Source organism: Centropristis striata, chromosome 6, assembly GCF_030273125.1.
Source record: "Centropristis striata isolate RG_2023a ecotype Rhode Island chromosome 6, C.striata_1.0, whole genome shotgun sequence".
NCBI lineage: Eukaryota > Metazoa > Chordata > Actinopteri > Perciformes > Serranidae > Centropristis > Centropristis striata.
Genome location: NC_081522.1, coordinates 11979398 through 11992067, shown reverse-complemented (window position 1 = coordinate 11992067; position 12670 = coordinate 11979398). Strand labels below are relative to the sequence as shown.

General features: G+C 38.3%; 2 protein-coding genes across 7 annotated transcripts; one reads left to right on the top strand and one right to left on the bottom strand.

The window, feature by feature from the left end:
* Positions 1-126: 126 nt before the first annotated feature.
* On the bottom strand, positions 127-3368 carry lrrc61 (leucine rich repeat containing 61). Its single transcript, XM_059335946.1, has 9 exons — positions 3227-3368; positions 2119-2214; positions 1895-2041; positions 1715-1775; positions 1412-1497; positions 1263-1328; positions 1102-1170; positions 864-989; positions 127-744 (listed from the first exon to the last, which is right to left on the bottom strand). The coding sequence occupies exons 1-9, from the start codon at positions 3252-3254 to the stop codon at positions 638-640; spliced, it is 786 nt and encodes a 261-aa protein (XP_059191929.1). The 5' UTR covers positions 3255-3368; the 3' UTR covers positions 127-637.
* cib2 (calcium and integrin binding family member 2) lies at positions 2928-11769 on the top strand. Of its 6 annotated transcripts, XM_059335948.1 has the most exons (7): positions 3437-3570; positions 4881-4995; positions 6710-6744; positions 8998-9109; positions 10225-10372; positions 10447-10642; positions 11032-11769. In XM_059335948.1, the coding sequence occupies exons 1-7, from the start codon at positions 3437-3439 to the stop codon at positions 11051-11053; spliced, it is 762 nt and encodes a 253-aa protein (XP_059191931.1). In that variant the 3' UTR covers positions 11054-11769. The 6 variants fall into 6 exon arrangements, with proteins under 6 accessions (XP_059191935.1, XP_059191934.1, XP_059191930.1 ...); XM_059335952.1 differs by lacking the exons at positions 3437-3570; positions 4881-4995 and adding an exon at positions 2928-3047; XM_059335951.1 differs by lacking the exons at positions 3437-3570; positions 4881-4995 and adding an exon at positions 2984-3043.
* The last annotated feature ends 901 nt before the right edge of the window (positions 11770-12670 follow it).

Sequence of the window (12670 nt, the reverse complement as noted above, 5' to 3'; positions counted from 1 at the left end):
CATTATTAATAGGCGTGTTCTTCTGTTAACAGTAATTGGCAGTTTTTCCAAAGTAGACTTTGTTTATATGAGCAAAAGTCAATGATGAAGTACACTATTATAAGAAGTGTATTTTCCACAACATGGTTGTACACATAATAAACTTTATGGTATAAAACAAGTAGAAACAGCTGAAACAATCGGTCACTTTTTGCAAAAGTTCAACTGACATAGAAAGCATACAGCATGGGGCACATTAACTCCCAAAATCAGTCAGCAATGCAAAATGGAAAACAGCTCTTAATTACTTAAAACCTATAGAAATTCTTAAGCAGCATAGCACTCAGCATAAATGCAGGCTACAAGATGGTACAAAATGCACACTGTGCAAGTAAAGACATCTTTGAACCAAACTGAGGGGTGTCAGTATGGATAAAGGTTTTTAAAACCACTTACATGTATCGTCTGATACGCAATGCATAGGATGAGATAGAATTTCAACAAATGCCTCACACCGCAACACAAAGCATGTGTCTGGCAATGATACTGATCAAGCATTTGGATACAGCTTAGTAATTTCATAAAAAGCTACAGTACACTAGCCATGGTATATCATACAACAAAAACTTGCACACAAATGCGTTCAAAACAGCCCAACTTAGATAGCATACTGCTTAGGCTGCTTTTTCAGGCTCATAGATCTTTCAGTTTGGGAAATGACATGAGTCGCTCTGTTGTTGAGGAGTCTGCATTCATGAAGTACGTCTGTAGAAAAATAAATGTTAGACAAAGATTATATAATATACCTTATATATACATTGTCAACCAAATATAGTTACTGTTGTTTAAATGCAACACTTGTTTTCCTGCAGAAAAACTCTTACCATTAAACTGTTTGTATGCTTCTTCAATAATGGCATTGTTTGATCTTTTTATCTCCCAGTAATTATCCTCCACCCATGGTTTGCAATCAGGATGTTCAACAAGCTGTCCATTCTTGTATAAACCAGCTAGACATTTACAGAAAGAAAGAGCAGTTTAGCAATATTTTACTTGAACAGGCACAATTTTAGTCAAGCAAGGGAAAAAAACAACTGCTAACACATTAATTAAGCAATGTACCTTTGATGGTCTCATCAATGTCTTTGCATAACTGGTACAAGTCACTGCCACGTCCAACCACTCTCTCTCCTACAATTTAATAACAGAATTAAAAAAAAGTATAAAAATTCTAAGAATTAATGTAATTAAATAGACTTAATTAAAATATACATATATCTTACCATCCAGCACCTTGATGTTGGGGAACATCTCAAGAACTAGATTTCTATATGACGTGTTCCTGCAAACTGACATAGAGAAAGTCATCATGAATTCACTTACCAAGATTTTGTATCCACCGAATTGCTTTCAATAGTCACTATAAAATTACCTGGATTAGTGTAATTATAAGTGTTGTCTTTAAGACGTATATTTTCTAGCTTTCTCAAAGGCTGAAGGCAGTGAAGGTTCTCAATGCTGTTGAAAAACAAAACAAATGACAGCTGATTTTAAACTATCAATTTAGAATATTACTCAAATATAATTACTAAAAATTAAAATAGCAGCAAAACATTTTTATGTTTAACATCAATGACAGATTAAATTGTTTGTATACTTTTTAATTAACATCATAGTTGCTGACTTTTTCACATTCTGTTATATAAGCATTTGTTGAATGGACATAAAAGGATACCTGGATATATTATTACCAGCCAAGTTTAAGTTCTGTAAACTGTCACAACTGCGCAGGGGCTCTGAAAGTACAAAAGCAATAACACTACATTAAGAAATCTAATTCTCTTCATGACAGAGACTCACTGATAAGTGAACATACAGCATGAAAACAAAGAATATATTAATCCTGAAATCTTACCTAAATTGGGAATCCTGTTATTAGACAAACAGAGGACGGAGAGAAGCCGAAGAGATGCGAGAGGAGCTAAATTTGTGATGTTATTTCCAGAGAGGTCCAGTTTTTCTAAATTCACACACTCCCCAATGCATCCGAGATCATGTATTCCTGTAAGCCATACAATTAATTATACAGAATACGAAATTTTAGGCTTAAATAGTAGAAATATGTAAATGCAATCTTACCAAGACCTCTCAATTTGAGAAACAGTATCGACTCCAAATCAAATTCTCCTGTACGTGACTTGAGCAGCACAGCAGTTATCTTCTCGCAGTCTGCATCTGAAGGAATCAAAGAAATATTACTGCAGCAGAACAGGCTGCGTTCACTTTTCTACTCTTATTTATGCACACAATCACAATGTCCTTATTTATGAGTCAGCCTTGCAAAAGCATAATGCTGAAAGCATTGTGTCTGCTCCGTTTAAGGCGGAACAATCAAACAACCCATGCAATCATCCTCTAAATAGTAAATACCAATTTAGGCAGACCATGAATTGCATATCTGGCAGCACACTGAGTTATTCCTCTGCCAGCTCCAGAGGGAAGAGTCAGAAACGGGCAGATGTGATGTTCTTTGTGTGGTCTGTGATGGCATTATCTCTCTAGTTGCATGCATGAGTAACAACTGAGGGAGTTATATTTGGTTTAATTTCCTCAGGCAGAAGCAGTCCCTAACCCTTACTACACATGAATAGTCTTTCATGAACCTGCACAAATGAAACACTGACTCCCTGACAGGAGAGAAAAGCCTTATCAAGTTAACCAGAAATAACGATGCTGGGACCCATTTTTCCATATTTTATCATGTTGTATTTTCAGATTTTCATCAACGCAGGTTTTATTTATTTACTTTATATGTCAATTATATAAGGACTGGCAGACTTTCAACACCACTACAAAATGGGGGGGAAAGTCGTGGGCGGGGTATGGAGGGCCACCAAACATGAAAACAACATAAAATACACATCAAAAGCGCAGAAATAAAGGTAGTGGTGTTTAGCATAGCTTGACACCAGTAACTGTTGTTAGCTATTTTTAGTAGCTACCTGTATCTTAGCTGTGGAGCAGACGCCGGGTGATTTCATGAGGATGATTCAGTCGGATGAAAGTGGGTGGGTTATTTAATGAAATGGTAACTGTACATTATTTCCCTCTGATGGTGACACACGTAAAATGTTGTGTAACCAACGGGACGTTGTTAGCTACATTTTAGCTGAAGCCGCAGCTAGCTAGCTCAAGCGGCTAGTGGCTAGCGTAGCGACGTAGCAACAAGCTATCCGTCACAACTTACCTTGGTCTTTATCTCGCTTTGAGTCCATCGTGGGCAACTTTGCCACTGAGAAAGCTACCTATCGCAATAAAAAAGGCGATGGTTTTAACAAAATGCAGCGGGAAGACAGGGCAGAGTGGTTGTTTTGGGGAAATGTGAAATTGGCATCTGTCCTGGGGTGCAGTCAGGACACGCTCACTGTGATGCTGTGCTGCAGTCGCAGGCAGGTGGATGAGACGGACTTCAGACTCTGCAGTCCAGCACAGCATCAGCACAGAGCCGATGCACTGTGTTGGAGGGAAGACGAAGACGTGCCTGGAAAAAAATGTTGTCGAATTTGCCGTGTCGAAATCTCCGTGCAACAGGTCTGGTTCAATTAAAAGTTTTGTTCACTTACACCTACGAAAGATATCGTCACCCTGTTAAAATAATCGCCTAACTCATTTTTTCAAGTTTTGCAGCAAACACAAAAAACTTCACCAAAAGTGTAACATATGACTATTATTGATCATTTCTCTCAAAAAGGATGTAACAAAGGATGGCTATTGGCATAGTAATAACACTGTGTGTAAATTATGTAATTTAAGAGAAATAAAGGACTTAGACATTTTTGAACATGCCTTTGTGACTTAAGCAAGATATGGTAACACTTTATTTTGAAGGTGTCTACATAAGAGTCACACAAGCCTGTCAGAAACATGACATGACAAGTATCATTAGCATTAATGTTACTTCAAAGTGTCTTTAATGTTCATGACACATCCCATGTCATGTTTATGACACGCTCATGTCACTCTTATGTAGACACCTTAGAGTAAAGTGTTACCAATATTAGTGTCAACAATAGAACACTGATAAACTAAACTGATAACTAAACAATCTCTCTCTAGCTCTTCTTTGCTGGGTTCTTATCTGATGCCTATGAATGTGGCAAATTGTCAAAGAAGTGATTATCTTAACGGGGTAAAAAATCACATGATCTGATCAACTGAGGATGTAGGCGATTTCATCATAGGTGGGCGGCGTCATGAGGAGATGATTTAGGCAACAACAAAAAAAACCAATTTTGACAAAAAATGACGATGCGATTATTTTAACAGGGTGACGATATTCTTCGCTGTGGTGTTTCTATCCGTGGTAGACAATTCTAAAGTAAACCATAATTATTAGCCTAGTAATTGAATCCAAATGATAAAATTAAAAAAAGCATAAAAAGTATAATTCAATCAGGGGGTGAAATAACCCACCAAAATATGCAATTCCACAAGATTAGTTTGTATGGAAAATGGATTAAATACACATTACCAATTATTGGAAATACTATGTATTTATTATATTTATTTACTCAAGTAGGCTTCTCTATGATAATCCTACATCAGTACAAAATGTATTTACAATAGGCTACAGAATATGGTTATTTCATAAAATAGCCTTGTACTAGGTCCTTGCTAAAATGACCCAATAATAAAATAAAATTTATGACCATAGCTTCACCTTGGGCAATTGAATCATTAAAATACTGATTTAAATGATGTGATATCAGATTTAAATGCATATGTTGTCATGGTATATCCGTTTTTATCAACATTAAGCAGCTCCGCAACAGCTTCTTCATTCCCAGCAGATTGCAGTCCATAGTTATTCATTTATTTATTTAATTATTTATTTACCTGAGGTCCTATTGGTTTGCCCGGACTCCGGTGGACAGCAGCTGGGTGCTTCATGAGAAGCAGATCAGTTTGCAGCTCTTGGACTCCACAGACAGACCGCCTTCACCGGCTCCGACACAGGTGGACACTGGTCTTTTTACTTTTCTTTTTTCCCCTCCAATGTTTTCCCTGCATCCTCTACGTTTTACATTCATGGCGGACATATCCTGTAAGCACAGCAACAACCTGTTTTAAGAGTTTTTGCAACGTCGTCTGCTCATCCTGTGCGGAGACTTGGTCTTTGCCGCGGACCCCCTAAATGCCTTTCATTGAGAAAAGGCTTCGGACGTTCAGTGCTGTGAATGTGTACAAGCAACAAATGACTTGATTAAGATGGGTAATAAACAAACTATATTTACCGACGAGCAACTTGATGCCTACCAGGTAAGCTTGCATGCCTGCAGCATGTTGGAGAAGCTATATGCCTTACTCCAGAATCAGAAAAATCATGTTAAAGCATGGAATTAGTAACCTATATATAAAACATGTAAATAATTATCCATATACAGCATTATAATACTTATTTGCTGAAAGTGTTCAAAGGTGCATGCATTTTCCATGACTTTTTATTACTAATCCACGACTATTTCTATCATATATCACATTTATCTTTGTTTCCTGATAATCACCCTGACAGTGGAACACCATGTGTCTTGGATTTAATAAGTAATGCAAAAAAAAAAAAAAAAAAAAAATCAACATTTTGTAACAGAGAGAAAAACAAATATGTTGAGTACTGATCATTAATACCAAATGGCCCTGTGGTTCCCATCAATTAATGCTAGACAACAATCAATTTCCTTCTAAACTGTACTCAGTTTTGACTACTGTTTAAATATTTACACAGTCTTGATAGAAGAGAATAGCAGACGGTTTTGATTTCATTGCAAACTAGAGGATCTTGTGTTCGTTCTGCCAACATCTGAGAAGATCTGGCCCCTTGTTCCCTGTAACAACAATCCAAGTTTTCCTGGGAAGAAACACATCTTCATGTGCACAGGTTTATCATGTGATTAGGTGTGGACTTAATAATTGATGCCAAGCCGCTGTGACACGCTGTGAAACTCTACTCTCAGGAGACAGTGTAGGTCTCAAGAGCCTCTCTGGTTACTACTGTTCCTCTTAAAACCCCTTTATGAACATATCGATGCTTTCTGGTTGCCTTAGTTTTTTTGTCCTGGATATCAACACAACTTTAATCCAATTGTTCTAGGATCAAACATTTAAGATTTAACACATACTTTTAAATAAAAAAGGCTGAATTTATTGTCCATGTGAAGGCTTTACAGTGCAACCTTACATAATGGTGGCCAGTAAATTGTGAGGAATAGACACATATTGCTTTTCATATACAATAATCATGAATCCAAATCTCTTCAGTCAGCCTGTATCTGTGTCTTTAGAGCTCAGCTGGCTGCACTCTTCTTCTCACACTCACAGCACAGCTCAGACAGAGTGGATACAGGAGAAAATGTAAAGTGCGGTGCCTCCTGCAGGGCTGTTGGATAATGTGTGTGCCAGCATGTGCATGTCAGACAACAGATCATGTTCCCCTTTTGCCACATCGTTCCTATTGCAAATGGCAGGTGACAACACTCACACACGTCGTCATTTAGGAGACACCAGACACTAGAGGAGCCGTAATGTGACTCACAGATGTGTCATCGAGGGTGTTATATAGAAGATGTTAATATTTATTCTACCATACAACGATTTGTCAAAGCTACACTAGAGTGTTTTATAAAACCTCATTATCTTATTTATGTTTTGACATTCTTTTTACCTCTCGTTGCAGGACTGTACATTTTTCACCCGCAAAGAAATTCTGCGGTAAGATTTTCAATCAACTGATTCTGATGCACTGCACACAGATGGAGTGTAGCTCAGTTGTAAACATCCTTCTCTAACCATAACATTATACATATTCCCAAAATGTATTAAGATTGTCTCATATTTCCCCATGTTGGTAAGATGTGCCTTAAGTGGACAGTGCTGGACATGCATGTAATACTTTCATTACAACGGACTGTATAAAGAAAGATGACCTCTTCCGACTTTTGGCTCCTGTTGTAGGGATTCAAAGTGTCTCACATGTGTGAGCCATGCCAAGTCCTCAGAGCAAAGCTTGCCTCTTTTGAAACTTAATGCTGAACTTGATTTCATTGGCAGTGCTGATGTGTAGTATTTGGGCACCATTCAAAAGATAAGGACAATTTAATAAAATACTTTCTGTCCATTGTTATTCAATATCATACATTATTTACAATTACTTTGTCATAATTGGAGAATAAAACAATTGTGTTGTTTGCCTCTAGCTGTAGTTGTAAATGTAGTTATAAAACAATCTATTATTGAGCATGAATTTGTCATTTTAGGCGGTATATGTAGTAGAGTATTAGAGTTTGACATGCATTTTGGCACATAGGTACAATATAATTGATATATATAAGATTATTTTAATTTTAATCTGTGCACATGCAATTTTTAGTGATGTAGTTCTAACTTTAACATGTAAGCATTGTGGCAGTATCATCAAAGTTTCAGTAAAAAAAACAAATGCAAATGAATAATATGAATTGTATATTTCCATTTATCTTTTAGTGGCTTCTTAATTTGACTAACAACATAAATTATCTTCTTATCCAACCCAATAATTATCTTCTTATTTCCTCATCAACTAAACGTCCCCACAAATACAAACAGTCTGCAGCAGAACAGCCAATCCAGACATGTAATTACACTTGTGAATGGCTCAGTTTGTGCATTATTGCTCATGGAGATAGCTGCTACGTGGGATAATTAGAAAGTCTTCAGGTGTTTGTCAGTGCATATCTAGAAGGTTCTGTCCTGCAGCATCATCAGCGTGTTATCTAAACCTTTGAAAGTCATGCTGACCTTTTGACTGCGGTGTTGTTTTCAGTGTCGCATTTCTACTTCTTTCACCATGTACAACCTCAACACTTCCAAAAATGAAATAAATATCAATCTACTCTCCGTGATTGCACAAGGTATCATGATTCATCAGGCAGCATCGTTTCTCTCTTCCTGTTACTCTCCCCCTCGACGACAGACGTAAATTAATCAAATCGCTTGCTGTGAATTTTAATGGAATTCACCAATGATGCTCATGTGGTTCTAGATAAATATCTACTTAAAGAAATTAAATGCTGATACTCAGGAATGTTGCTGTGTAACTTTAGAAAGGGATTGACATAGCATGCATTTGTGTCTTGTGGTGCATCAGTTAGTGTCTTAGATTTAATGGAAGGATTAAAATGACACATGCTTGTTTGATCCGGTAACTTCCTCTCCCCTCCCCCTTATTAACAAACGGTGCGCATGTTCTCGTCTCCATCAGTGATATTGGCTTCAATTTGATTCCAAGGCCATCAGCGAACTGGAAACAAAATTGACAATCAGCAGAGGGCGTAATTGGGTCCTACACTTTATGACCTTCATAAAACACTCCTTGTTTCTGTCTCCAGCTGCAACGGTTACAGCACAATTATGTAACATCAAAAAAACAGGGTAAAACTGATGGTCATAAGGCCATGAGAATGTGAACCTTCCAGCCTTATGTCATATCTAATTCTAGATTATAACAGTTTTTTTAAACAGTTTGTTTGTATCCTGTCTAGTAGTTTTGGATATAAAACCGAATGCAAATATGCCAAAATTGCAGAGGCTGTACGGTCCAAGCACTTTTCAGGGTCATTGTACATTAGAACTGCAGGTTAAACTGTTGATTTCTTGCAGCATACCAATGAAGCTCCATCATTTTGACAGGTTTATCTAATTTAATTGAAGTGAGTTTGTCCTCTAAGACCAGTGTCCCTGCTGATAAATTGCTTCGCTCTGAATGGGGGTAAATGGGGGTCTGTAGATAAGCACCCACTTTCCAGACCTCATGTGTTTATCATTCACACAGCCACTGACATTATTTTTATAATGAATGACATAAAATTCAAGGTGTGAGAAAAGACAGCAGCAGAACAACAGCAGGGGAAAATGAGAGTTATTACCTCATCTTACTGCACACGTTTTTTGTTTTGATTGAAATTTGTTTTCATATTTTAATTCTAGGTTGCACGGCAGATATCATGAGTTGGCGCCACATCTTGTACCAATGGACTACACCAATGAGCCTGATTGTAAACTGCCTTTAGCCTTAATAGTCAACATGCCAGAGTTAAAGGTAAAATCTTTACCATACCTCACGTGTAAATCCTAATGTGTGTGTACCTGTGTTGTGCTTTCTTATTTTGGATTGTGCTATAAAGGCACTTAAACAAAAATGGCACCCACTACTTATGCTGGCAGACACCTAATCAATACACACTCTCTTTCAGTGGACAGAATTGATTTTTAACCATCGTCATCACTGATCTGATTGCATGACACCACATTCTGAGGAAAGCTCATGAAAGTTAATGTGCCATGAAACGCTCAGCTTCTCTCATCCTGACGGACACATCCCCTCCTATTTTTAAGCACCTGCCATTTGAAAAGAACATCCTGGAATTTAACAAATGGCATGTTGCATAACATTGCAGTCAAATTTTCCTCCACTCTTCTCCTGTGCCACCAGACACCAACACCTCACAATTTTATACGGATTCCTTATCCACCACGGGTTTAGCACAGAGACCCATAATGTGTGCTTCCTCTGGGCATAATTGGCCCTTGCCTTGCCTGTAAAACTGTCACATGGCTGCAGGCCCTGTAAGGATGGAGAGGAGGAAGATGGAGAGTACTCAAGGCAGGATTGATGAGTCTTAGACAATACACGGTCACCCAAAGTGCAGCTTCATGATCATAAATACATTCATATCTTGAGTTTTAATGAGCTGTATTGAACCAACTGGACTGATTCCGGCAGCACTGATGTCTCATGCAGTTAAAATTGGCTTTGCTTCAGATGGCTGTTTATTTGCTGAGCTTGTATTGACCTCAAACATGCTAACCGTCATCTGGACAACAACTGTGGGTATTGTGTGTAGAGGTATAGAATTACTGAGTATCCAGTGGGAATTTATTGCAAGTTGTGTCAAATCAGCAAATTACCTTGGATATAAAATCTTTAGTAGCAGCTTACGGTTGACTAACGGAGGAGAAAATATCGGCTTCACCATACCAGCAAAGAGAGGGAGTCAGCCTTTTTCAGTTGAGCCCTGTGAACTAAAGCAAATGTTCATTAAACCCTTAATTCCTTTAAGGTATATGTTTTTCTTAGCCAGTCTCGCATCAAAATAAATCTGTAGCAACATTTGCACGGATGTACATAAACGTTGTCACTGCTTTCATCTGTAGGAAAACCCGTTCCGTTCCAGGATCGTAGAGTCTTTCTCCGAGGACGGGATGGGGAATCTCAGCTTCAATGAATTTGTGGACATGTTCTCAGTCCTCAGTGAAATGGCTCCGAGAGAACTCAAGGCTATATATGCCTTCAAAATATATGGTAATCTTTTAAAACACTTCCTTATGATTTTGCAAATTTCCCAGGAATTTTTGCTATAAATCTGTTTCCCCCAGATTTCAATGTGGACAATTACCTGTGCAAAGAGGACCTGGAAAAGACTCTAAACAAGCTGACGAAGGAGGAGCTGACTCCCGAGGAGGTGGAGCTGGTGTGCGAGAAAGCCATCGAGGAGGCGGATTTAGACGGAGACAACAAACTCTCCTTTGCTGACTTTGAGAACATGATTACTAGGGCTCCTGACTTTTTAAGGTGATTAAACGTGTGATGAATTTGTCAATACGTTCTATAAACCTCATTCTATATGACAAGCAGTGGCTTTTTAATATCAGGCAATCCATGCATTACCCCTCATGCTGCAGTGCTGTGAGCTGTGCGCGTCCCTGCTTACTTACAGTTTTCATTCCCCAGATGGCTGGTAATCATTTTTGCCATTTAACTGTCAGCCCAACAAAATCACTTTAATCCTGAGCCACCACTGTGCACATTCATTTATATGCAAATAGCCTCACCAAAGTCTGTCCCCCACTGAAATGCTGAACACATCTACTGCTGATGTCTGTGTGTTTATACAGTAAGTTAGATGTTTACATGCACAATCACTAAGCTGGTCCCTCATATTGTTTCTTCTGTCACTGCAGTACCTTTCATATACGAATCTGAGAGGGCTCCGTGGAAGGTTTTCAAGGTCGTCAATGTGGTGAACCTGCACCCCGTCCTGGCCACAGCACAGTGCCTGTCTCCCACTCCCATCGTCAAAAAAAATCAGACGTCTCCAGCCTCAGTGAAGTCTGCTTCGTAAGAGAGCTAAATACTGGATTAATCTGAATTAAATGACCTGGAATTTCTTTACTGTAGATGAAAATGTATTTTCACCTATAAAAGGGCTTGACCTAGCTTGGTCTGTTTTGGGAGAAAAAAAACTCTTTCCACATTTTAAGGTTAAAAAATGAAAGTTTGAAATGAGCTAGACTCATCTACCTACAGTATATTGCACATGAGATACATAAAAGTCTTCCTACAGTGACACACGTAAGTATTTACAGGGCTAAGGACAAAGTTTGAAGTGAATGAAAGCACAGCGGTGGCATTAAGGGCATACAGATATTTTATATTAGCTATGCAATATTTGTACATACAGTGTGTTGCTTTTAATCATTTTAGGTTGTGCTTTCTTTGTTGCTTGTGGAAGTGATGATGACAATCATATCTTACTGTTCTCCAGTTACATGAAGGGCTCTGTCGTCTGAATGAATGTTGATAGCTTGCTTCTGCCTCAGCCATTTTCATAAGATACAGCCATCTTTTGGATATACATGTTACAGTATTTTATGTGACTTCAGGTATTTGTCTTACTTTGAATAAATATTTTATTTCTGTGTCTTGATTTATTTTATGTGAATGAACTTCTGAGTCTTATTGAAAAAGCATTAAATAATCCTTAAATGCAGGAGCTGTCACTGTTTGTTAACCAAAAACAAATCATGTTAAGTGAATGGCCTGACCGTAATGCCACCTCAGTATCAGTAAAATCTTCTCTTTATAACCAGTTCATCTCAACCCACCCACCCATAATGATCAAGCAGCAGGCACAGTAAAGATCAGGAAATGAGTGTGCCTCTGCATAGCCCATCATATGAGCTGTAATAACTTGTTAAGCAGGATGTGATCATTAGGAGCGAGCTACCTCAGCACTCGTAAGCATGATTACATCCCACGCAACACACTTAATCTCAACAGGAACGCTGCAGGAAATAGCCATGGTCATGTTGGTTGATTTATTCTGGTCTCTGAGTTGTATGCTGCAGATTTGCATACGTAGTAGGATGCACAGTGTTGTTTTTGTACAACTTGTTTTCAGCTCAGGTTGTGCTTGTGAGTCATACTGTGCAGTTGGATGTCATACAGCCGCCATACATAGAGAACATTTTGTTCATCTGCTAAGAGTCACATCCGAGTCATCTTTACGTTTTTGTGCGATGGCTGCAAAATAAGTATGACCTGCTTAAGTTGTGCTGAATCAGACAAACAGAAGAAATTGGGACACTGGCTGCAGGCTGAAGCCATATAACATAAAATGCAACCCAGCATAGACATATATAGTCTTTCCTGTTAGCTATAGGTAATGACAGCGGACTGAAAAATACACATCACACACAATAATGGGAGTGCATAAACCAGAGCTACATCAGTGGTTGGTGTGATTGTGCTCACACTTTCTCACACAAAAACAGGAAAAGTTGATGTCAGTTAAACAGTGTGCAGTCACCAGAGCAGCTA